Source organism: Phocoena sinus, chromosome 7, assembly GCF_008692025.1.
Source record: "Phocoena sinus isolate mPhoSin1 chromosome 7, mPhoSin1.pri, whole genome shotgun sequence".
NCBI lineage: Eukaryota > Metazoa > Chordata > Mammalia > Artiodactyla > Phocoenidae > Phocoena > Phocoena sinus.
Window position 1 is genome coordinate 22,192,537 of NC_045769.1, and position 27,889 is coordinate 22,220,425.

General features: G+C 38.2%; 1 protein-coding gene across 2 annotated transcripts in view; it reads right to left on the reverse strand.

Annotated features, from left to right (window-relative positions):
- Positions 1–1,881: 1,881 nt before the first annotated feature.
- Positions 1,882–27,889, reverse strand: part of ATIC (5-aminoimidazole-4-carboxamide ribonucleotide formyltransferase/IMP cyclohydrolase) — a 30,477-nt gene continuing 4,469 nt past the window's right edge. For both annotated transcript variants that reach the window (XM_032638393.1, XM_032638394.1), the window contains exons 5-16: positions 26,237–26,325; positions 25,781–25,932; positions 25,292–25,448; positions 16,836–16,961; positions 15,893–16,000; positions 14,973–15,058; positions 13,878–13,967; positions 11,228–11,356; positions 5,715–5,807; positions 4,357–4,539; positions 2,434–2,589; positions 1,882–2,113 (exon numbers count right to left, since the gene is read on the reverse strand). In XM_032638393.1, coding sequence (XP_032494284.1) covers positions 1,994–2,113; positions 2,434–2,589; positions 4,357–4,539; positions 5,715–5,807; positions 11,228–11,356; positions 13,878–13,967; positions 14,973–15,058; positions 15,893–16,000; positions 16,836–16,961; positions 25,292–25,448; positions 25,781–25,932; positions 26,237–26,325 — 1,489 coding nt within the window. In that variant the 3' untranslated portion in view covers positions 1,882–1,993. The remainder of the gene's footprint in view (positions 2,114–2,433; positions 2,590–4,356; positions 4,540–5,714; positions 5,808–11,227; positions 11,357–13,877; positions 13,968–14,972; positions 15,059–15,892; positions 16,001–16,835; positions 16,962–25,291; positions 25,449–25,780; positions 25,933–26,236; positions 26,326–27,889) is intronic.

The window sequence follows — 27,889 nt, forward strand, 5'->3', positions numbered from 1 at the left end:
GATGCAGGGGACACAGGTTCGTGACCTGGTCCGTGAAGATCCCACATGCAGCGGAGCGGCTAAGCCCGTGAGCCATGGCCGCTGAGCCTGTGCATCTGGAGCCTGTGCTCCGCAACGGGAGAGGCCACAACAGTGAGAGGCCTGCGTACCGCAAAAAAAAAAAAATTAATATTGTGCCTGCATATCTGGGAAGTAATGGTGGGTGGAATTTCAGCTCTCACACAGTCCTCTTTTTTGCAAATGTAAAACACTGATTAGAGAATGAATTAACTTGATAAATCTGGACATAAGTATTTATATCTAATTGAGATAGTTTGTAGTACCATTCTTCAAAATATTTACGTAAACGTGTTCAAACCGTACAGTGTTAAATGGAGAAACAATTCTTCCAATGATTATACCCTCAGTGTTAAACCTTTGGTCAAGGAGAGATAGAATGCACACTTAACAAGTTATAAGCCAAAATATGTATCAGCTGTTTATTGCTACCTAACAAAGCACCCCAAAACTTTATGGCTTAAAGCAATACATAATCTGTTTCTGTGTACCAGGAATTCATGAGAAGCTCCTTTGAGCAGTCCTGGCTCAGGTCTCTCAAGAGGTGGCAGCAAGGGGCTTCCCTGGTGGCGCAGTGGTTGAGAGTCCACCTGCCGATGCAGGGGACACGGGTTCGCGCCCCGGTCCGGGAAGATCCCACATGCCGCGGAGCGGCTGGGCCCGTGAGCCATGGCCGCTGAGCCTGCGCGTCCGGAGCCTGTGCTCCACAACGGGAGAGGCCACAACAGTGAGAGGCCCACGTACCACAAAAAAAAAAAAAAACAAAAACAAGAGGTGGCAGCAAGATGTCGCCTTGAGACTGGAGCTCCACTTCCAAGGCAGGTCACGCACATGGCGGGCAGGTAGTGTTGGCAAGGTAGCTTCTCTTTCAGCAGGGCTGCTTAAAGGTACCTACAGCATGGCACTGGCTAACTCCAAGAAACTAAGGCTGAAGTTGTAATGCCTTTTACGGCCTAGCCTCAGCAGTCACACATCTTTCCTAAAGTATTCTGTTGGTCACACAAGTCAGCCTTGTCTTCAGTGTGGGAGGGCACTAACTATACAAGGGCCGGAAGATTAGTCAACATATTAACGACTAGAAGGATAACCTTAAAAAAACCCATCATAAATCTTTTAATTTTGGGAAAGTGGGTTAAGGACATGGGAAGAGGGCAGGACTCAACTTTTAAGGTGAAAGATGACAAAAGGTTTCAGTTGGCCTTTGGTGTAATATGTGAACCATCAGGACCACATGGGCAGGGCACATAAACACACAATTATGTCCTGATGTAGGAAGGCACTGCCATCCACTGTGCCCTACTTCTGGTAGTAAACCTGGGAGAATACCAGGTCCATTCCTGGGCACCAAACATTGAATACATTTTTTAGGTAGCTCCAGAGGGGGCATCAAGGACTGGTTTAAATTATGGGAAACATTTCACTTAACACAGGAAAAAGGAAGTACTGGCAGTACCCTAATGTCGGGCCAACAGAAGCTTTAATCCCCCCTAAGTTTCTAGTCCACGGGTTACAATCTGCTGTTTGTTTAGAAGGTAGTCAACCACACTCTTTAGAACTATGATTAGAGGAAACTCATGAGCAGAATCCCCTATGAGTAAACTAGTGGGACTTTAGGATGCCTGTGCCACCTGCTATGGTGGCTGCTCAGTTTCTTTGGTTTACCTAATGATTTTCAGATGTTCACACAGGTAACATTTTGGGATGAGCTGAGCCCACGGAGGCAGGAATGCTCCTGTATTTCTTACAAATAACCATGTGTAATGTTTGTCAAACTAAAGAGCCTATAACTAAGACAAATTAAATACAACTACCAGACACTATGGCTCCAAGATTATTAAAATTTAATGCTTTATTTTTTTAAAAAGGTTATTTTCAAAATTCCACATGTGATTTTTCACCTACACATAGGAAGGGTATAAAATAATGCGTGAAGAAGTCAGTGATGGAAGAGCCGGAGATTTGTGTGAGCGAGGATTATTCCCAGCTCATCGCAAGCCTCGATCACAACTTTGTCAGCAGTGGAACCGGAAGGGGCAGCGATGTAGGCCACGCCACTCTGAGGGGGAGACAGAGATGGACTGTCATAACACAGCCTCATGCCAAAACATGTCCAGAATCAACCCGTCACACCCAATAACAAATGCACGCTAACAATGATTCACGCTGCAGACTTATTCGGTGAAGAGGCAAAATAACGGGATTTGGGTTGTCCATACAACAAAAGGAGAAGTCAAAATAATACTCTAGATGTTACTGATATATCACATCATCATAGCCTGGATATATAACTCATAGAACTGAAAAACCAGAAGCAGCATCTCTGAAGTGGTTGCTGCATAATGACCAAATCCATACACACACCAATTCCATACTTACCCTTTTAGCTCTGTCTACATTGTCCCGGAAAGGAAAGAAAGCATCAGAGCTGATGGAAACTTCACTAAGTTTGTCAACCCATTCCCTCTTCTCTGCCTCGGTTAATAACTCGGGGACCTGCTCAAACAGTGCCTTCCACTTGATCAAATCTTCACCCTATGAGTGGGGGCAGAGGGGAAAGACAGGTTTTACACCATCTTCAGTACTATCTGATACAAATCAGAATGCCAGAAAAAATGTCCTTGGGCATTTTTCCTAGGACTTAATTATAAATAATGACTCATTTAAACCCAAGTCCATATTTCTAGAACCTTTTTTTGATGCTGTATAACATTTCATTAAGAAAGAAAATTAATCTTAAGTGTACCAAATAAAGACTACCATTTACAAGCCAGTTTATTCCAAATATATTTTGTTCTTTAATCTCTAAGTTAAATCTACTGCTTTATATCCCTGTATCAAAGCAAGCAAAGAAACATAATTTCTAGAAGTACATTTCTACAATAATTAGTCTTAAGTACAGAGTCTAATAGACCAACCAGAACATGACTCAACAGTATTCATTTTTAAAAAGTACTTCTATTTAGGGTTTAAGCCAAAAGGCTTAAACAATATACTTTTATTCTTATTCACTGTTTGAAGCATTTCCTGGTTACAAAGCACACTCTCCAACGACACCTGTTGATCATGTCACGGATTCCTATCCCTGAATGGACAGCCCAGTGGAGTTGACTCGCCCCCTCAGAAGACCACTGAGTTTTTGATTACCAAGCTTCTCTTTGTGTTTTGCATCCAGTACCTGTTAAGCATTTCTATTTCCAGAAACTGGGCTAAATCCTATTCTTTTAGCAGGCTACCTAATACTTGCAATTTTAATGCTCCCATATACTTGCTTCAAAGTAGAAAACATTAAAGAACATGAAATATAACACAAGTACACTGAGTTGTTAATGGAGCTTGTAGAAAATGTAGAGGGACATTTGTTACCTGCTATCAAGTAATTTGTATGCAATGTTAAATACACACCTATCACATAGTAAGCATTATGACTGGCACTGTGACAGACACCCAAGATGGGTGAAAAACAGCCCCTGTCATCAAAACTTATAATCAGGGACTTCCCTCGTGGTCCAGTAGTTAAGAATCCGCCTTCCAATGCAGGGGATGCGGCTTCGATCCCTGGTCAGGGAACTAAGAACCCACATGCCACGGGGCAACTAAGCTCGCATGCCCCAAGTACTGAGCCTGCGCACTCTAGAGCCCGCACACCACACCTAGAGAGTCCACGTGCCACAGCTAGAGAGAAGCCTGCATGCTGCAACAAATCTTTAAAAAAAAAAAAAAAAAAAAAAGCTTATAGGGACTTCCCTGGTGGCGCAGTGGTTACAAATCCACCTGCCAATGCAGGGGACACGGGTTCGAGCCCTGGTCCAGGAAGATCCCACATGCCACGGAGCAACTAAGCCCATGCACCAACAACTAGTGAGCCTGCATGCTACAACTACTGAAGCCTGTGCACCTAGAGCCCACACACTGCAATGAGAAGCCTGCACACCTCAATGAAGAGCAGCCCCTGCCTGCCACAACTAGAAAAAGCCCACGCACAGCAATGAAGACCCAATGCAGCCAAAAACGAATAAATTTATAGGAAAAAAAAAAGCTTATAATCAACAGGGGAGGTACAAACATACAAAACTAAACCAGTGGTTATAATCTAAAAAGACATGATCTGTAGTGTCAGAAAGGGATAAAGAACGCCAAAGAAAGGTAAATGAGACAGAAGAATTTTAGATTAGTAAATTTAGATAATACAGAACTTCAAGAAAAATATCTTTTATCTTCGTAGTGATGAAGATAGTCTGTTACACAGAAAGGGTAAACATACTAATACACTCCACCCACACTCAACGACAGCCCTTTTACCTCTCCGATGGTTCCAGTAACATACTGATCGATGGCGTTGGAGATTTCTGCTCTCTTCACTCCAGTTTTAAACTTCATGGAAAGCACTTGTGGGTGATGTCTAAGCCACCAATAGTTTGCTTTATCCCCAGCAAGGCGTGTGCAGTGTATCCGAGACTGCTGTCCAGCTCCAATGCCAATAACCTGAAGAATGAAGAACACGGACGTTAAAATGAATAACAACACGCTTCTCAATGGATCTTTTGTGCATATTCCCCACAAATCCATCAATTTTGTGGGGGGAAAAGAAAATCAGGCTGAAATAAGAGAAATACAAATAATTTTAAAGTCATTAAAAAGGTTAAGTGTAACATGTTTTAACTATTATTTGTATGTGTTACCTCTTCAGTGAAATTTGAGGTATGGCTATTAATTAATATCTGGAAGTTTCTAGAGCTCCTGAACATCAGTAGTGAAGCGTGGTCTTGCTGGAACTTATTAGACAAGTAGCCACAGTCTCCCAGGTTTTTGGTATTACAGACTAGCAATCTTGCAACAGTAGGCAATCACCTAAATTCCGAATTTGAAAGGGTCTTCCAGGTCACATGCCAATTAACATCCATCCTCCCCTCCCACGTCCCGGCCAAATAATTTAACAAATGGCTAGAGAGGAGCTCAAGACACTATGAGAAGAAACAGTGCTAAAGCCACAGCAAAACCAGGTTTATCCTAGAGCTAGGAGAGGCCCAGTGATGAGCCAGCTCAGTCCCGCATCCTATGGCTTTTAACTAGGAAAAGTTAAATACCTAGCTTAACATCAGATAGTAAAAGATGTTCAATATTTTGACTGTGGTAGTGGTCACGGTCAAACAACTATATAATCTGTGCAAACTGGTCAAACTCTACACTTAAAAAGGGTGAATTTTACTGTATATAAATTATGCCTCAGTAAACCAGATTTTTCATCATGTTAACTCTTAGTCTACAGATTCTTGGTAAAATAACATTAAAAGTATAAATAAAAATACCCTTTATGCTGCAAAACAATGGGCTAGTGGGTGGCAGTATGTTCTACTCCCTCTTCACTGGAAATGCTACCGATAGGGACGAGGGGAGCAAAAAAACTAGTTCCCTAGCAACCACTGTCCCCTAACCCAAAACGTGCCAACTCATTCAAGGCAAGAAGCAATAAGAACAATTTTAACACTTAGTTCCAAAGATACTTTGTATTCATTACTGAGTAAATACTGACAAACCGAGAAGAGAAAAACTTGGCAAATTTTCCTTTTCAAGCAGTCTAGTTCCCAAGACAGATGGATTTTTGAACATCATCTTGCAAAACAACAGTCCTCCCAAGGTAAGTCTGACAGCTTGGTTACCTGCCCGTCCCTGGCATAGCACACGGAGTTAGACTGAGTATACTTGACAGCAATGGTGGCCACAGTGAGGTCTCTGAGCGCAGATTCCGGCAACTAAAAAAACACAGAATGGTAAATGGGGCTTTTTTTTTTTTAAACCTTCATTTAACTTTTAGCATCTTATGTGTCCCTTATAACAGACCTATAATATAGTTCTATCCCTCAAATGAGGGAGTGAAATTAACTGTTCATAGGAGACACTATCATGTTTTACTGAAAGAATCATATTTAACATATTTGTCATGGAACTCTGTGCGACGCCTAATGCGTCACAAACTCAAATTGATGCCATTTTGCAACAAACTTTGGCTTAAGCCTCTTTACGTATCACACTAGATGTGAAATACCATACCCACTCCAAAACTGACAAACAGTATTTTCTCTATCACAGTAGCACCGAATAACTGGAGATGTGATAAAATTTATGTTCAAAAAAAAAACATTCCCTGGTGGCGCAGTGGTTGAGAGTCTGCCGGCCGACGCAGGGGACACAGGTTTGTGCCCCGTCCGGGAAGAACCCACATGCCGCAGAGCGGCTGGGCCCGTGAGCCATGGCCGCTGAGCCTGCACATCTGGAGCCTGTGCTCCGCAACGGGAGAGGCCACAACAGTGAGAGGCCCGCGTACCGCAAAAAAAAACAAAACAAAAAAACACTGAGAGTAATTTTCACAGACACTACAAATAACTGTGATGCACATACAGCCAAGACTGCTCAGGAAAAACCAAATTAGGATCATTTTTTGGTTTGCCTAGAATATTCTACATAGAAATTATTCAAAAATGTATTATGTACTACCGGTTCAAACGAATGAAACAACTACTATAACTAAAAATGTCACTATCTTTAATATAAAGAGCAAATACAAATTGAAAAGAATAATAATGATCTATGTTGGTATGCTAAGTGGACAAAAAATATAAGCACAGCTAATTGATAAATTATCTAACTGAAAAACTGTTAAGTCAGACTTCATCAAAACTAAAGCTTCTGCTCTTAGAAAAGATCCTGTATTAAGAGGATAAAAAGACAAGTTACAGACCATGAGAAAATATTTTGCAAACCACATATCCAACAAAGAACTAGTATTCACAATATATAAAGACCTCTCAAAATTCAGCTACAAGAATAAAAATATAATTAGAAAATGGGCAAAAGACATGAAGAGACATTTGAAGAAAAAGGATATACAGATGGCAAATAAACACATGAAAAAATGTCCATCACTAGGCATTAGGGAAGGCAAATTAAAATTATGAGGTATTGCTACACACCTATCTAACAAGAAAGCGACAACACAGAAACCTGGTAAGGATGCAGAGAAACTGGGATCATGCATATGTTGCTGGTGTAACATATAAAATGATGCAGCCTCTTTGGAAAACAGTCTGGCAGTTTCTTAAACTACATATGCAACTATGATGCCAGCCAGCAAATACACTCCTGTGTCTTTAGAACAGAGAAATGAAAACTATGTTCATACAAAAACCTGTTCATGAATGTACAGTGAATGAAAGTTACAGGAAGGGGAACAGATTAGTAGTTGCCCGAGGTTACAGAGGAGGCAGAGGCAGGAGAGAAGTGAGTGTGGCTATAAAAGGCAACAGAAGCCTCCTTGTAGTGAGGGGCATGTTCTGTGTCTTGACTGCATCAATGTCAATTATCAAGGTTGTGATGCTGTATTAACAGTTTTGCAAGACACTGTCCATTAGGGGAAATGGAGTAAAAGATACATGGGAACTCTTAAAACTGCATGTGTATCTATAATTTTTACTTTTTAAACTCAAAAGCTTAAAAACCACTGTTAGAATTTTTTAAGAATTTATTATACTAAGGTGCTATTGATGTATTGATAGTATACCCTTTTCTATCTGTATTTGCTCTTTGCCAACTATACATTTTATTCCTTTGGTTCTAAGAAAGATTAATAACAAAAGCCAGCCTTCTTAGCTGCCTACCTTCAAATATAACCCTAGTATCCCGAGTTAGGATCAAGGACTATGAGACATGTCAAGGGGTGGGAGTGAGGGAATCCAGTGTAATAAACATGGCACATATAGTTAAAACAAATTGAAGCATTATTCAAGAAAAATGGTAGAAGACAGAAAAATTCAAGCATGTTTGTTAATACTTAACACACACTCATTACACTTCTCCGGCTTCCTCAGGACTGAAACCATTCTAGACCTAATAGTATAATCTGATGATTTTGAGGCTGGAATATTAATAAAAACCTGTTTTAAAAGAAGGGAGAGGAATATAAATTATAGGAGGATAATACCATCATTCTCATCCTTAGTTAGGTTTCCAAATTTCCATTAAAAATACATATGAACAAGTACAAAAGACTGTAGATAAAAGATTAAAATCAAACCCTTGTAAAAATATCCAAGCTAGCACAGCCAGAGGCACAAAACCTATCAAGTGCTACTAAATTAATCAGTCCAATACCTATAAAACTACAAGGAAAACTTACAAAAGTAAGAGTCTCAATAGGTAGACGCAGTTGTCAGCATGGGTACCATGGAATCTAGCTCAATACCCTTTTGGTATTTTAAAAAATACATTAACCAGCCAGATTAATAAAGTTAAAAAAAAAAAAAAAGAGTCTCATTTTACTGTGAGCTGCTTAAAAACATTGCTACCCCAGTACCTCAGGGCCTTGACCAAAGGAGTGGATTCCAAAGGACTGAAAGATCTTTCTATATATGATTCCTACATGTTCCTTCACTTCAGGGCACCATTACGTTTCAAAGATAAAAATGAAAGAATAACCAGTAAACCAACAAAGATCATGTCTTAATCACTATATGTTTATTAACAGAACTATCCTGATAAAGATTTTAAAGCCTATTTTCAGCATTCTACTTAAAGTCACAGGATTCAGACCGGGAAACAATAGCCAACTCGTCCACTTGTTACAAAATGACTTCTTAAGAGACTAATCCTTTTCTAAGAACAAATAGAAAAACTGAATACAGAGCTCATAAAATATCAAGTACTGAGAGGCAAGAGGCAAAGACCCCAGAGATAAAGGAAGCTGGAAGAAATGAATGTGACGATGCTTTTCCCCTCAAGGCATTTTCCAAGTTGCAAGGCAGTAACTAAGAGGTAAATGAGCTAAGTCCCGCATAAGTCAACTCTATGAAGGGAAAAAAACACCATCCAGACCCTCAAAATATCTATATGGTTCTTTCATATTGCAGACCAAAAAACTGATCAAATAGTCAACCTACAAAAGATATGGAAAATTTTATTTGAGACAACCTGAGGAACCCAAGAGACAGTCTCTCAGAAAGATCTGAGAACTGTTGCAAATAGGTAAGGGGGGTGGCCAGTATATACGTGATTTCGATGAAGGGGCACGTGCAACCAATCACGCTTCTCGGCAGAAGGTTACTGCTATTCTCGAGGAACAGACATCCTAATTAATGGTTTTAAGTGCTTTCCTAAGTACGGGAAGATACAAGAAACTGGGTTCACAAAATCTCCTGAAAATATATAACTACCTGAGGGCCAGTTTTGTCAGTTTTCCCAGAGCACAGAGTACCTCACCCTGAATTCCTTTCAGTGACTGCAGTGGCTAAAGACTTGATTCTTGCAAAACTGGATGGTGGGCAACATTCTTTATTTTACGATCCCCTCCCTTTTGGTCTGAATTTCAACCAAAGTTTGGGAGGCATTTTGTGACTAATTTGTCCCGTGGTGCTAGGAAAGCTCATTCAGTTCAGGCAAGGATTTCATTGATAAGCCACTCGACGTGCTATTACTGGACTAGGCCCTCTTGGCAGTAACCAAAAGCCTCTGGACCACCTGATTTACTAGTCTATTATGGTCCAGGAAATGGTTTCCTCTTATTGCTTCTTCCCATATCTATAGTTACACTATTATAATCACTGATCTTATAGAAAGATGTATTTGGCCAATCATTTCAACTCCCCTAGTCATCGTTATTTTTATCAAACGCTCAGTCACATATTTGGAAGAAACAATAATCTTGTAAAATAGGCAGAATAGAAATAAAATAGCTAGTACTATTAATAAGGTCATAAGTATTTAAGCTAAGAACTTCCACTAGGTGCAGCCCAGAATCTCCCCACGTTGTCTGACCAGTCTGCTCTGTACCAATCACTATCTTTAAGGGAAGTGATATATTGGCATTGTACATAAAGTTCACCAAAGATGTCTGCATACACAAGGCAGAGTGGTGGGTCATCGTGACCCCTCACAGGTTTGAGAAAGGAATGTTATCTTCTAAGGAGTTACGTGGCTGGCACCAGAAGAAGAAAAATTGAGCTTTATGGTTGAGCAGGTATTTCTGCCACTGGGGAAGCCTGGTTAATGCATAATGCAGACGCACAATGCACGCTAGAGGGGAAGGAGGAGGCCAAAGAAAAAGTTTCATGTTTACATTTTTCTTGCCTTGCCTTAAAATATGAATTTTTATTTCATCAATATCCAATGCCCAGCATGCAATCAAAAACACCAGCCATACCAGCAGGTAAGACCAGAAAACAATGAAGTCAGTTACACATCTGACGTACTGAAAAGAAAGCACAGCCAACATTAGACCCAGCAAAAATATCCTTTAAAACTGAAGGCCCAATTAAGGGATTTCAGAAAAACAAGTACTACTAGCTCATCCATCCTTGGGCAAATGTCTTAACTGTCCTCTCTGTCACAATTTTGTGATCTTTACAATAGAGTTGACAGTAGTCACACCCTGCCCAGAGGGAGCTGTGCATATTAATTGATATAATACATGTAAATACAAATAGAAAACGATTTTTATCCTAGGAATATGTCCTTCTAAAAGATGACAACAGGACAATAGCAAAATCGTGACTATGTGAAAACACCCATCACATCACTGAAAATGGAAACAACTTAAATATCCATCATAGTACGCAGATTGCCACACGGCCTTTCAGATGAAGATGTGGATCTATGTTTCTTGATATATAAACACATTTGTAGCTCAGTGCATAGAAAAAAAGGCAAGTTACAGAACAGATTTATAAAAGACATGATCCCATATATGTAGAATTGAAGGTAAATAACTACATATATACATATGCACAGAAGTTTCTAATATGGCCTTCTGTTCATTTTTTGAGTTCTCAAACTTACTTGACAACTCAGAGATGAGCTAGCTCTTTGCATATCGACCAGTTTTAAATATGGGCCTTAATAAATGCATAAGCATATAAATATTAAAAACAGATCTACTGGGCTTCCCTGGTGGCACAGTGGTTGAGAGTCTGCCTGCTGATGCAGAGGACACGAGTTCGTGTTCCGGTCCGGGAGGATCCCACATGCCGTGGAGCGGCTGAGCCTGCACGTCCGGAGCCTGTGCTCCGCAACGGGAGAGGCCACCACAGTGAGAGACCCGCGTACCGCCAAAAAAAAAAAAAAAAAAAAAAAAAAACAGATCTACTGAATTACTAGTATTCAGTTCAGATATTTTCAGACTTACATCTTTATTCTTGGTAACAATGTTGCTAAATAATGACCTGTTGATGACACTATTATTTCTCTTCTGGCTTAAACGAAGACCAAAGAGAGTTCGAACTTCGTTTTCATCTGGACTGTAAGACTGGTCCATCTAAATAAAACAAAGTTAAGGAGTTAAAAGAGTAAAAAATATGTCTACATCCCTCAAAATTTTTCACTTAATTTATGTTCAAGATATTTCATTATAAGCAAGGCTATATGCATTTTTTCTAACTTAGGCAGGTACAAGATCATTTCAGGATGGGTGTAATAGAATGGCCAGGCACCAATATTTTGCTCCAAAATTTTTTATAGGTTTTATAATCTTATAGGGTTTTGTAACTTATACCAAACATTAGAACCAATGATTCCAACAGAGCATTTCTGGTTTCAGTAACTGAAAGCACTATACATATGGTTTTTTCTTAAAAAAAAAAAACTAAAACAGATATGCTAACAAATAGGCAGTGGCACAAAAACTAACCTCAATTTTTTTCTAAGAATCTATTACAAATACTTAATTAAGACTTAGATTAAAAGTTAAAAGAGTGGGCTTCCCTGGTGGCACAGTGGTTAAGAATCCGCCTGCCAATGCAGGGCACAAGGGTTCAAGTCCTAGTCCGGGAAGTTTCCACATGCCGCGGAGCAACGAAGCCCATGAGCCACAACTACTGAGCCTGAGCTCTAGAGCCCGTGAGCCACAACTATGGAAGCCTGTGTAGAGGCCATGCTCTGCAACAAGAAAAGCCAATGCAATGAGAAGCCCACGCACGGCAACAAAGAGTAGCCCCCGCTCGCCACAACTAGAGAATGCACGCATGCAGCAAGGAAGACCCAACACAGCCAAAACTAAAACAAAACAAAACAAAACAAAAAAAAGTTAAAAGAGAGAGAACAGCATTTGTAGTCTGTGTCTTTGTTATTTGAAAAGGAATATGTCATTCATTGCTTTCTTCCTCTCCCAAATTTTTAACTGAAATGATAGTAAGACATGGGAATAACCTGCATAAGACCACTCTCTCCCTAGACACTTTTCCAAATTTGACAGTATTTCTTCATTTAACCTTTGGATGATCTTTGATTTAGAAAGCACTGATATCTGTAACTTATAAGCAAGACCTCATATTAATTCTGCTTAATCTGCATTTTCCTGAATTCTAAAATGGTCCTTTTCCCTTTATATTATAAAATTTCTAAAACTGAGATGTGCCCGCCTATTAACTGATGTCATAAAAAAACCTCTCAAATAAACAGAATATTTAGGAAGCCCTGGTGTTCTTTTGACACCCTGAAACATGATATTGTCCGGTGCTAAAGAGGTCATGATCAGAGTCAGGCTCAGGATTTGGAAAACATTCTCCATGATGCTACAAGTAACTGCTAACAGCCAGAAGTACTTACTACTCTTAATGACAACAACAACAAAAAACAGAAGAGTGAAAATACAGGGGCAGCTAACTGAATGATTAAGTACCTTTTAAAAAAGCTACTTCTGTCAAGTAGCTTTTTAAAAAGTATTACATTTAATGTGGTATTTTTGTTTTCTTTCCTTGAAAAGCTAACATGGAGTCTATGGTGAACCATGTAATTATTGGTTTCTTAAAGGGAAGAATAATAACTTTCAATATATGGAATTTGGATTCCACAAATTTCTTTTACATTAATACCTTCTGAAAAACAGTATTATGAATTTTAACTTTCAATTCAAATAACTTTTTGCTTTACCCATTTATGATCAGACTATGGGCTAATTTCCCTAACGTATAAGAGCTTGTAAAAATCAGTAAGGAAAAAACTCAACAATCTATTAGAAAGACAGGCAAAGAACACGGGCAGACAGTTCATAAAAGGGAAGTAAAAACACTTAAATGTGAAAAGATGTTCACCCACACACAATGAGAAACTAAAACTGCAATGAGATGCCATTTTCATCTATCTAACTGCTAAGATAAAAATGTTTAAAAACTTGATGCTAGCAAAGGTGTTAGGAAACAGGCACCCTTACACATTCCCATTAAGACATAAAATTGGTTGTACAACCTTAAAATGAGCAGCATCTATCAAAGTCACCAATACAGACAGTCTGCAACCCAGTCCTAATTTTATTCTCAGGACTTTCCCTCTAGCTTATTTCACTGCAGGGTAAAGACTGGTGACTGGCTAGATAAGATGCACAGATACAGGACAAACTTCCAAGATGATGAAGCAGTGTGCATTTGTGTCAGTGGGGAGAAAAAGAAGAAATGCAAATGCAAATATTTGCTGAATATGTATAGACTACATATTTCAGGAAAGGTGAGCAAGAAATTGAGACTATTACTTTTAAAAAAGGTAACAGAGCAGCAGAAGGGAAGGATGAGGAGACTTCATCAAATAACCTTCAAAACCTTTTGAATAGGAAACCACATTAAATATATTATTTTTAAAGAAATGAAAAGTAAGGGCGGGAAAGCTCTCTTGATCTTAAACCCAAAAAATTAATAGGAAGAAAAAATTTGCAGGGTTAAGGATAAAAAAACCATAGCAAAGAAGGATAAATTAGAAGGGTGCCAGTATAAAGGAAAGATTAAATATGGGGAAAAAGAGACAAAAGAGAAGAGCAAATTACTGTTTCAAACGTGAATTGCACTAACCTGAAGAACACAGTAGTTCCCATTTTTCTTCTTAGAAAGTAATTTCAAAGCTTCATCTTCATATCCCGGGGCAATAATACCATCAGATACCTATATGTGTATTAAATATTAATTTCTATTTTAAAAAATTAGAGAACACCTCTTAAACGATCTAGAGATAATTATCTGTCATAAATAATGCAGTAGCAGTTTCTGGTTTCTGCCTCCACCACATAATACAAATACTATACTTGGAAAAGGTAAGTCTATGCTAGAATACAACTTTCTACAGCTGATCTTATCTCATCGGCTGTCCTGGTTGTCTGTTTCAATTTTAACCAAGAATATATGAGTGATTCGCTGTAATACATGTATCTTAGGAAGAAAAATGATTTTTTACTCTTCTGTTCACAGGGAGGTTTTGTACTAGAAAGAGCATGTTCTTCTAATTCTGGCTCTGCCAAAACCTGGCTAAATGACCCGAGGCAAGGCAGGCTCCTCAACAGCAAGAAAAGAGGTCAGAGGAAATCAGATTTAACACATTATACAGATACGAAAGTCATAGATCACACCCCAAAGCCTTGTGCTGTAACCTATAACGCAGCACACCAGCTCCATGGCACCTGGGGATGGCAGGGGTGATGGTAAGGATCCCTAAAGCAACTAAATGTTGTCAAGTCACAGGCCCTGTTAGCCTTAACTGCTAACTGTTTGTTTCCCTCCGAGGCATCTGATCTCCTTCATCTTCTTCTCTATCTCCCCAGCCCCAACCCCACCTTTCCGGAATGCCCGTTTGGTACTCAATTGATGCGGGTTAGTTTTTTAGAGTAGTTTATAATTCCCCTCACTATACAGTCTCTTTCATTACAGACCTAATGAAAGTTTACAGCCAGGTTCACTATTACATCACCATCCAAGAGAGCATCCTCTATTCGTCAGAAACAGTAACTCTGGCATTAAGACAATGACTACTAGAAAATTTTAAAGAATTAAATACATAAAACTTGATCACAACAGCCAAATACAAATATTATAGGTTATGGTTTCAATAAACACTATGAACAAATTAAGCTCTACTTAGTTATGCATGGGACAAGATACAGAATGTCCACTAACCTCTCTAGAGATAATTTTGGCAGTAGGGACATCACAAATATCAGATAATGCAACAAAATCACCAAAGGAGGACATCCTATCAGCCCCTGTAAATAAAAATTAAAACGTAGTATTTATCACAGATTATCCATCCTTATACAGAAAAAGGTAATGTTCAACAAACCCCAATGTGATCATATACAATCTAACTTCACTAAGATTTAAACAGCAGATTAATAAGTCATTTAACTGAAATAATCAATAAGAAATATTCTTTCATTTTACCTCCTAGAGCAACATTCAGCAAACTTTTTCTGTAAAGGGCCTGATAGTAAATATTTTTTAAGCTTTGCAGCCACGCGACCCTGTTCCACCTCCAAGACTGTGGTTAGCAATCAGCCACCGACAGTACTATGCGGCCCTATTCCAACCAGACTACATTTACAAAGCTAGGTGGTGGGCTGGATTTAGCCAATGAGCCACACTTTGCCAACCCCTGTGGTAGAAAGTAAACCATGAGAAAGTGTCTCAATAATCTCCCATTAATTTTACAATAATATTCACAGGTTATTAAGCTCATGCATTAGATACTTATGAATTATATAAAATATTAACTTTAACAAAATTCAGTGTACTTAAATAACCATACAACTTAAATTTAGCAATACAAATACATTCAATAGCCTAATCTGAAACTTCACGCACCAAATTCCAATTGTGCTTCCCTTTATTACATTAAATACTAAAACTAACACACACTTTTATAAACAAATTTATTCCAAGGCTCTCATATAGTCATTCTGAAGTATTAATGAAAAACAGATTAAGGTAATTTGAAATCCTGTAACGAAACAAAGGATATTACTACTTTAAGATAAAATATTGCTTTTCCTCTCAAAAAAAAAAAAAAACAACAGAAAAAGCGCTATTATTCTTCTGACCTCTTGCTCTTGCATATGCAGTGGATATGGGTGTGAGCGTTTCGTACATATCATAGACCATGCAGACTTTGGCTTCATCTTCACTGAGCGGAATTCCAACAGCAGCGCCTGGTATAGAAAACCATAAATAAACCAAAAATCTCAAGTGACTACTTATTAATTCCTAAATCAGGACATTTTTCTAAACATCTAGTCTATATAGCATAATTTCTAGTGCTTGGGCCAAATTAAACAAAAACCTGTTTGGCCAGGTAATTAAATGCCAAAAATATAACTGCAGGGGAGGGTGAGGCGGGGGGAATCTCTTCTCCAGCCTCTGAAAACAGAGCCACTGTCTTGAGTCTGCCAACACTAGGCGTGTGTGAAGCTACTTTAATTCACTGCTGACTCTCTGTCCTGCTTGATATCACACACCGTTTATTTCTCTGCCACTCCCATTGTTTTCATATCCAAAAACTATCTGAGAACTAATTATGTGTTGAATTGTCAGTAGGTGACACAAATAACTAAGCTGTAAAGCTGACTTAAACACAGAAGAAAAAAGGTCTCTCATACAATGGCCATAAAAAGTTAAAGGGCCATAAGAACAACTTATGTCTACTCAGTTAACTTTTCAACCATGTGGAAAAATGTTTAGTTTAGTCATACTGCATTAAGCAACATCACTTTTATTTTCTAAAACATGTTTCCACTACAAATACAACTATTATCTGACCTTCCTATCTCATAATAGTGTTACATATTATATATACGTAAAAGATACGTGCGCATGGTATTGTTATCAGATTTTATCCAGTTACTACACTGATACTGTTATTAACAAAAGTGGTTTCGGACTTCACAGAATGTCTATATTCGCTTTTGAGTCTTGTCAAACTTCCAAAAATTTTTTAAAAAGTGTATTTTGAACAGTTCCAGAGAATCCCAGAGGGCAGTGCTTTACCTGCCGGGCTGACATGTTTGAAAGAGGCAGCGGCTGGAATGCCTAAAGCTTCTTTGAGTTCCTTCACCAGCTGCCAGGCATTCAAAGCATCACACAAGTTGATAAATCCAGGGGCTCCATTCAAAACTACATATAAAAATATGAATACACATTAACAAGCCAGGTCAATAAGATCAGATATGTGTACATTTCCTAGAAAAATTTTAAAAACACATATGTAAGGGTTGCACAAATATGTTGCAAATAAAGTATAACGAAGAGGCAAACAGATACACACGAACATACAAGAACTTGCTGAGACTGAATAAAGCACCCGAGTCTGAGCCCATCTCAACAAACACACACACACCACAGGTGCATGAACACATATGTGTGCACACACCACTGGTGGACCAAAGCCAGCCAATCCATATATAAATCAACAAAGAATTCAGGAACAGGAAAAAAGTACGACTAGACTAGTGATCATCAGGGATCCACTTCAGTACAGAAATAAGATCAAACAACGGTGGCAACTTTACTGTACAATTTATAGTATAAAATTTAAATTGTAAGTCCTGTCAGTTTAACAAATAATGTTACAAACTAAAGCAAGAGTTTAGTGGGTGGGAGAGATGGAGGGAAAAACGTGTGTTGGGTTTCTCTTCTTTTATACCAGACTCGGTACACTCAGTCTAAAGTTGAAATGCAGTTAAAAAGGAGACTACAACTTTTTCACTGCCTATTTTCTTAACAGTGGCAGGATTTTTAAAAGCCAAAATCTTGTGAATAAACATTTATAAGAAGTTCAGCGCACACACAAAACTAGTGGGCCACTAATTAAAAACAACTTTATAATTTCATTTCCTTTGTGTTATTTTGGATAGCACATACTTTTAAAAGCAAAACCTTGCCAAACATCTACTGAGTGCCTACTACAATGTTAAGCACTGTTCTAGGAACTTGGGATACTATCAGTGAATAAAACAGTCCCTCCCAAATTACTGTCATCGACAACCCTCTTAGATAGCCTCATCCAAGAGGGCAGACAGCAGAAGCAAGAAGAACTACACTTCTGCAGCCGGTGGAATGAAAACCACATTCACAGAAAGACAGACAAAATGAAAAGCCAGAGGACTTGTACCAGATGAAGGAACAACACCAAACCTCAGAAAAACAACTAAATGAAGTGGAGATAGGCAACCTTCCAGAAAAAGAATTCAGAATAATGATCGTGAAGATGATCCAGGACCTTGGAAAAAGAATGGAGGCAAAGATCGAGAAGACGCAAGAAATGCTTAACAAAGACCTAGAAGAATTAAAGAACAAACAAACATAGATGAACAACACAATAAATGAAATGAAAACTACACTAGAAGGAATCAATTGCAGAATAACTGAGGCAGAGAAACGGATAACTGACCTGAAAGACCAAATGGTGGAATTCACTATCACGGAATAAAGAAAGAAGAATGAAAAGAAATGAAGACAGCCTAAGAGACCTCTGGGACAACATTAAACGCAACAAAATTCATATTATAGGGGTCCCAGAAGGAGAAGAGAGAGAGGAAGGACCCGAGAGAATACCTGAAGAGATTATAGTCAAAAACTTCCCTAACATGGGAAAGGCAATAGCCACCCAAGTCCAGGAAGCGCAGAGTCACAGGCAGGATAAACCCAAGGAGAAACATACCGAGACACATAGTTATCAAATTGATAAAAATTAAAGACAAAGAAAAATTATTGAAAGCAACAGGGAAAAAGACAAATAACATACAAGGGAACTCCCATAAGGTTAACAGCTGATTTCTCAGCAGAAACTCTACAAGCCAGAAGGTAGTTGCATGATATACTTAAAGTGATGAAAGGGAAGAACCTACAACCAAGAATACTCTACCCAGCAAGGATCTCATTCAGATTCAACGGAGAAATCAAAAGCTTTACAGACAAGCAAAAGCTAAGACAATTCAGCACCACCAAACCAGCTCTTCAACAAGTGCTAAAGGAACTTCTCTAAGTGGGAAACACAAAAGAAAAGGACCTATAAAAACAAACCCAAACAATTAAGAAAAAGGTCATAGGAACATACATATCGATAATTACCTTAAATGTGAATGGATTAAATGCTGCAACCAAAAGACACAGGCTCGCTGAATGGATACAAAAACAAGACCCACATATATGCTGTCTACAAGAGACCCACTTCAGACCTAGGGACACATACAGACTGAAAGTGAGGGGATGGAAAAAGATATTCCTTGCAAATGGAAATCAAAAGAAAGATGGAGTAGCAACTCATATCAGACAAAATAGACTTTAAAATAAAGACTATTACAAGAGACAAAGGACACTACATAATGATCAAGGGATCAATCCAAGAAGAAGATATAACAATTGTAAATATTTATGCATCCAACATAGGAGCACCTCAATACATAAGACAAATGCTAACAGCCATAAAAAGGGAAATCGACAGTAACACAATAATAGTAGGGGACCTTAACACCCACTTTCACCAATGGACAGATCATCCAACATGAAAATAAATAAGGAAGCGCAAGCTTTAATGACACATTAAACAAGATGGACTTAATTGATGTTTACAGGACATTCCATCCAAAAACAACAGAATACACTTTCTTCTCAAGTGCACATGGAACATTCTCCAGGATAGATCACATCTTGGGTCACAAATCAAGACTCAGTAAATTTAAGAAAATTGAAATCATATCAAGAATCTTTTCTGAGCATAACGCTATGAGATTAGAAATCAATTACAGGCGGAAAAAACGTAAAAAACACAAACACATGGAGGCTAAACAGTACATTACTAAAGAGCCAAGAGATCACTGAAGAAATCAAAGAGGAAATAAAGAAATACATAGAGACAAATTACAACAAAAACACGAACGATCCAAAACCTAAGGGATGCAGCAAAAGCATTTCTAAGAGGGAAGTTTAGAGCAATACAAGCCTACTTCAAGAAACAAGAAAAATCTCAAACGATGTAACCTAACACCTAAAGGAACTAGAGAAAGAAGAACAAATAAAACCCAAAGTTAGAAGGAAAGAAATCATAAAGATCAGAGAAGAAATAAATGAAATAGAAACAAAGAAAACAAGAGCAAAGATCAATAAAACTAAGTGCTGGTTCTTTTTGGGTTTTTTTGCATTTTAAAAAATCTGTATTCTACAAACATACCAGTGAATGCTATAAATAAGGTAATATGACATAAAACAAAAAACGCTGGTTCTTTGAGAAGATAAACAAAATTGATAAACCATTAGCCAGACTCATCAAGAAAAAGAGGGAGAGGACGCAAATCAATAAAATTAGAAATGAAAAAGAAGAAGTGACAACAGACACCACAGAAATACAAAGCATCCTAAGAGACTACCAGAAGCAACTCTATGCCAATAAAATGGACAACCTGGAAGACATGGACAAATTCTTAGAAAGATATAACCTTCCAAGACTGAGCCAGGAAGAAACAGAAAATATGAACAGACCAATCACAAGTAATGAAATTGAAACTGTGATTAAAACTCTTCCAACAAACAAAAGTCCAAGACCAGATGGCTTCACAGGTGAATTCTATCAAACATTTAGAGAAGAGCTAACACCCATAATTCTCAAACTCTTCCAAAAAATTGTGGAAGAAGGAACACTCCCAAACTCACCACCATCCATCATCACCCTGATACCAAAACCAGACAAAGATACTATAGAAAAAGAAAACTACAGAACAAATAACATTGATGAATATAGATGCAAAAATCCTCAGCAAAATACTAGCAAACAAAATCCAAGAACACATTAAAAGGATCATACACCATGATCAAGTGGGATTTATCCCAGGGATGCATTTCTTCAATATATGCAAATCAATCAATGTGATACACCATATTAACAAATTGAAGAATAAAAACCATATGATCATCTCAACAGATGCAGAAAGAGCTTTTGACAAATTTCAACACCCATTTATGATAGAAACTCTCCCGAAGGTGGGCACAGAGGGAACCTACCTCAACATAATAAAAGCCATATACGACAAACCTACAGCAAACATCATTCTCAATGGTGAAAAACTGAAAGCATTTCCTCTAAGATCAGGAACAAGACAAGGATATCCACTCTCGCCACTATTATTCAACATAGTTTTGGAAGTCCTAGCCACAGCAATCACAAAAGAAAAAGAAATAAAAGGCACACAAATTGGAAAAGAAGAAGTAAAACTGTCACTGTTTCCAAATAACATAAAACTATGTATAGAGAATCCTAAAGATGCCACCAGAAAACTACTAGAGCTCATCAATGAATGTGGTAAAGTGGCAGGATACACAATTAATGCACAGAAATCTCTTGCAGTCCTACACATTAATGATGAAAAATCTGAAAGAGAAATTAAGGAAACACTCCTATTTACCACTGCAACAAAAAGAATAAAATACCTAGGAATAAACCTACCTAGGGAGACAAAAGACCTGTATGCAGAAAACTATAAGACACTGATGAAAGAAATTAAAGATGATACCAACAGATGGAGAGCTATACCATGTTCTTGGATTGGAAGAATCAATATTGTGAAAATGACTATACTACCCAAAGAAATCTACAGATTCAGTGCAATCCCTACCAAACTACCACTGGCATTTTTTACAGAACTAGAACAAACAAATCTTAAAATTTGTATGGAGACAAAAAAACCCCAAATAGCCAAAGCATTCTTGAAGGAAAAAAACAGAGCTGGAGGAATCAGACTCCCTGACTTCAGACTATACTACAAAGCTACAGTAATCAAGACAATATGGTACTGGCACAAAAACAGAAATATAGATCAATGGAACAGGAGAGAAAGCCCAGACATAAACCCATGCACCTATGGTCAACTAATCTAAGACAAAGAAGGCAAGGATATATGATGGAGAAAAGACAGTCTCTTCAATAAGTGTTGCTGGGAAAACTGGACAGCTACATGTAAAAGAATGAAATTAGAACACTCCCTAACACCATACATAAAAATAAACTCAAAATGGATTCGAGACCTAAATGTAAGACCAGACACTATTAAACTCTTAGAGGAAAACATAGGAAGAACACTCTTTGACATAAATCACAGCAAGATCTTTTTTGATCCACCTCCTAGAGTAATGGAAATAAAAACAAAAATAAACAAATGGGACGTAATGAAACTTCAAGGCTTTTGCACAGCAAAGGAAACTATAAACAAGATGAAAAGACAACCCTCAGAATGGGAGAAAATATTTTCAAACGAATCAATGGACAAAGGATTAATCTCCAAAATATATAAACAGCTCATGCAGCTCAATAATAAAAAACAAACAACCCTATCCAAAAATGGGCAGAAGACCTAAATAGACATTTCTCCAAAGAAGACATACAGATGGACAAGAAGCACATGAAAAGCTGCTCAACATCACTAATTATTAGAAAAATGCAAATCAAAACTACAATGAGGTATCACCTCACACCAGTTAGAATGGGCATCATCAGAAAATCTACAAACAACAAATGCTGGAGAAGGTGTGGAGAAAAGGGAACCCTCTTGCACTGTTGGTGGGAATGTAAATTGATACAGCCACTATGGAGAACAGTATGGACGTTCCTTAAAAAACTGAAAATAGAATTACCATATGACCCAATAATCCCACTACTGGACATATACCTAAAGAAAACCACAATTCAAAAAGACACATGCACCCCAATGTTCACTGCAGCACTATTTACAATAGTCAGGTCATGGAAGCAACCTAAATGCCCATCAATAGATGAATGGATAAAGAAGATGTGGTACATATACACAATGGAATATTACTCAGCCATAAAAAGGAATGAAATTGGGTCATCTGTAGAGACCTGGATGGATCTAGAGACTGTCATACAGAGTGAAGTAAGTCAGAAAGAGAAAAACAAATATCGTATATTAACGCATGTATGTGGAACCTAGAAAAATGGTACAGATGAACCGGTTTTCAGGACAGAAATATAGACACAGATGTAGAGAACAAATTATGAACACCAAGAGGGAAAAGCGAGCTGCAGGGAATGAATTGGGAGACTGGGATTGGCATATATACACTAATATGTATAAAATGGATAACTAATAAGAACCTGCTGTATAAAAAAAATTCAAACATTAATCTGTTTCTCTATACTTCTTCCAAACAATAAAATGCTCTTTGAATTTAAAAAAAAAAAAAAAAATTCCAAGTTACTGTCATCATGGAGCTTACGGGTGGAGTTAGAAAGGAAACAAAATGCGCAATAGAATTATACAATAGAAAATATTATTTACCCAAATGAGTTGAAAACTTGTGTCTACACAAAAGCATGTACACAAGTGTTTATAACAGCTTTATTCATGAACTGCCAAACAGCATCCTTACATTCTTGATGTCTTCAAAAGGTGAATGGATAAACTGCGGTACAGCCACACACAAGGAAATATTATTCAGTAATAAGAGGTAATAAGCTACCAGAAGACACAGGAGGAAACTTAAATGCATATTGCTAAGTTAAAGAATCAGTCTGAAAAGGCTATATACTGTATGTTTCCAACTATATGATACTGGAACACAGCAAACGTATAGAGACAGTGGTTGCTAGGGGTTAGGGGTTAGGGGGGTGGAAGGGGAGGAGTTTTTAGGGTGGTAAAACTATTATGTAGGAAAATTTCACAGTGAATACATTATACATTTGCCCAAACCCGTAGAATGTACAACATATTCTGAATCTAAACTATTGATCTTAGTTAATAATAATGAACCAATATTGATTCGTTAATTGTAACAAACGTACCACACTAATGCAAAGTTGTTAACAGGGGAAACTGGGGGAAGGGGGACATATGAGAATTCTTTGTACTTCTGGGAAATGTTTCTGTAAATCTGAAACTGCTCTTTTAGGGTCTAGTGGTTAAGCCTCTGCACTTCCACTGCAGGGGCATGGGTTCAATCCCTGGTTGGAGAACCAAGATCCCATATGCCGTGCGGTGTGGCCAAAAAAAAAAGGATTAATTAGAAAAAACCAAATAAACCTGCTCTTTTTAATAAAACTACTTGGAAATAAAGTTCCCTCGAGGAAAAAAAAAAAAAAAAAATTACTGTTCTCATGGAGCTTATGCAAGAGGCATAGAAGAAACAAAACAGGCAATAAACAGTAAACAACAAAAGTAAAATATCCTATAAGACATACAACATGCAAAACTTAAATGAGACATCGTTTATAAAACTCCCCCATCTCCCTTTTTTTATACTTTAATTGTGGTAAGTGGGAGAAAACTTGGCTTCTGAAACATTTCAGTTAGTTAGAATAACCCCTTCAAATTATCAAATTTCCAAAGACACTAACAACTCTTTAGACACAAGAGAAAATGCTACAGAGAAATGTTTAAAGTTGTTTAATTTATTAAACAGTTGAAACAAAACAGAACTCTTCTCGTTTCCAATCACAAGAAAACCAGTCATCAACATCATTCTCTCTCACACACACAACTCTAGAGCTTGAGCATACGGGCTTGGGCAGCATTAAAAAAGATTCAAACTATATCTGAGGCAAAGTAGTAATAGAATTTACCGACTGTCAAGAGCAAAGAAGAGAGTATTTTAAATGCTCCTTAAACTTCCTGCACTGCTTCTCTCTCCTCCCCTCTCTCCGCTGATAACAGGGAGTAAACAGCACCAATCTACCAATGTGCGCTCTGAGCTTGCCTTCTCAGTGCCTGAAGGAAGCTGTCCGTGCTCTCACCCAGGGCAGCCCCCCACCAACTTCAACCCTCCGAAGTCTTCACACCTACACGTCTCTCCTCTGCCCCCTGGACCCACTCTTCCCTTCTACCAGGGAGTAGGACGTGCCTGCTCATTAAATGGTCCGCCTTAACAACAAAACAGAACCAAAAACTGTAAAATCCCTCTCATAACTCTACAAATCCTTAAGCCCTGACTAATTTCTCTGTTCAAAGAATTATCTTTATCATTCTTCTTTCCTAACCTCACATTCCTATTTTGGCCCATTGTAACTGGGCTTCCAGATCCATCACTCCAAGGAAACTGCGTTTGTAACATTCCCAAATCAAATAGCTACTTCTCTCAGCAGCATTCCGACTGGTTGAAACTCTATAGGTTCTCTGATGGTTCTCCACTGCCATGTCAAGGTTTGGTCTTGACCGTCTTCTCCAAAATTCAGCCACCCCATCCTGTCCTACATCTTCAAAACCATCTACACACCAGACACTCGAATCTGTATCTTCAACTGGACCTCTCTCCAGAACCCTGGATTATCTCAATATTTTTTGTTCACAAGTCCCACTGACAGCTCAAACTTCAGGCAACTATAAGAGGTACTAAGTAATTTACTTTATCTTCTAAAAAGTGAATCACACCTGATACAATAGAGAGAAAGACACACACATCCAGACACGGCAAACTGTGCCACATTAACGCTCAGCTTTTACCTGTGATTGGGAGCTTGGGCTTCAGGGTATATAACTGGGCAGGAGTTTGATGAGGGTTCATTCCATACCTCAAGGGCATCTGAGATATTCCTTTACTATATTCTTTCCTGAAGTAATCGGAAATTGCTTCATCATATCGTGCCGTATGAGTGAAAGCCTAGAATAAGAGTTAAGATTTGTGAAAATAGCCGCAGTATTTCTGAAAGTGAGGTAAAAATGGTTATAAGTAGTATATATCAAACTACAACCCACAGCCCGCACACATGCCTGTGCAGGAAAGACAGCAAATAATAATAAATAGCACAAAGAATTATTCCCTTTCCATTTCTCTTTCAATCTTTTGACAGACTACCTCTCTGATAGCTGGTCTTCGCATTTACAACAAAAGGATAGCAGCTCCAAGCAGAACCCTGGAGGGTGATGTAATCTGGTGAGAACTGAGTACTGTTGGTTTTGCAAGCACTGCACTAGATAAAAGCATGTCCGCACCTTCAAGGCTAACTGGCGTCTTGTCTCCAAAGATGTGTCTTTGCTGTCGGAGCCCTGCATCTCTGAGGACACAGCTGCGTAGTCCTCTGGTTCACACACTACTGTCACCCGAGTGTGGTTTTTGGCTGCCGCTCTCAGCAGGGTTACTCCCCCTTTGAAGAACAAAAGACGATTTGCATTTTCTTATCAGTTTCACCTCTTTCAAATCAAGTCACTGTATGCATACGTACTTTCTACTATAATTCTTGCCTTAAAAATAAGAGAAAAATAAGCCAGATGAATCTCTAAACAGAGAAAGAGCTCAGAAAATATCGATGAATCGGTCATCCCAGAACACAATCTGGGGGCAGCGACTATTTGCTAGGCCCTCAATAGGGAACGTCCAAGAGTCATCTTGTTTACAGTGTAAAGAAGTGTCTCCTCCAGCAGTCTTCAAATATGGTTTTTCTGACTTACCAATATCAATTTGCTCAACCGCCACTTCAACAGTTACAGCCGGAGAAGCCACCGTCTTTGCAAAGGGATACAGATTACAAACGACAACTCTAAAAACAAAGAGGAATTCAGCTGTCACTAAAAACTCAAACTTCCGTGGTTTACACACCTCAGTCAGTAGCTGTTAATATGACCAAACCCCTTAAGACCTAAAATATCAACTGTGAGCCTGATGTTTTAAAGTTCTAAAGTTACTTTGAAACATCAGGACCTCCCACATTTGCAAGAGCATAGGTATACAGAAGGGGCTGTAGTCAGCAAATGCTCTCAATACACATTATTCCCTCCAAATCATATGGCAATGTTCTGCTTGGGTAACCTTAGCTACACACTGTCCTATCAAGCCATCAAAATTTAAAAACAAAATTTTAACTGAAATAAAACACAAAGCTACCGATAATATCCTCAATTTGGAATGTGATCACCATTATCTACGACACTGGATTTTACACTCTATTTCCAGTGGATTGTGTAAAATGATGAAAAATGATAGGTCATTCTAAAGGGGAAATATTTGTTTTGTCTTCAGAAACGTCATACACAATAATGGTAAAAGGACAAAAGAGTAATTTAAAGGACAGACCTGATCTAAAATTCACCACCAGTGAAACAGAGATCCACCCCTAGGGCTGCAATGTGAGGAGATATGTGGGCAGGTTCCCCAGTGAAATAAGCACAACTGGCAAAAACTAACAAAAAAAGAAAAACAGAAGGGGGGGTGGTGGGCAACACTTCCCAATGCCTGATACTAAAACCAGACAAAATGTCACACACACACAAAAAAACAACCAGAACAGTATCTTATGAATACGGACCAAAAAGTCCTTAACATACTACCAAATTGAATACAGTAAAATATAAAAAGAAGTACACACCACAGCAAAGTATGGTTTATCCCACGACTGTAAGGTCGGTTTAACATCTAAAAGTCAATTATTGTAATAGCTATGTCAATAAAATAAAGGACAAAAACCACCTGATTATCTCAATAGATGCACGGAAAGCATCTGATAAAACTGAACTCATTCGTGATGAAAACAGTCAAAAATTAAGACTAGAACTTGCTCAACACGATACAGGATATTTAAAAAAAACAACCCACAGCTAACATCATACTTCAAGGTGAAAGACTGAAAGGTCTCCCCTAAGATCTGGAACAAGACAAGGATGTCCACTCTCACTACTTCTACTCAACCCTGTACTGGAGGTTCTAGCCTGGTCAATTAGCAAAGAAAATGAAATAAAAGGCACCAAGATTGGAAAAAAGTGATGCTATCTCTATTAGCAGGTGACATGATCCTGTATCTAGAAAATCCTAAGGAATTCACACAGAAAAATCATTAGCACTTATCAGTAAATAAGTTCAGCAGGGTTGTAGGATATAATCAATTGAACTTATACACACTAGCTAGGAACAATCCAAAAGTAAAATTAAGAAAACAGTTCTACGTACAATAGCATCAAAAACAAACAAATTTATGAATAAATTTAAGAAAAGAATATGACTTGTATCTTAAAAAGGACAAAACAATGTTGAAAGAAATTTTAAAAAATCTTTAGAAAGAGATGCCATGTTTATGGACTGGAAGACTTAATATTGTTAGATGGCAATAT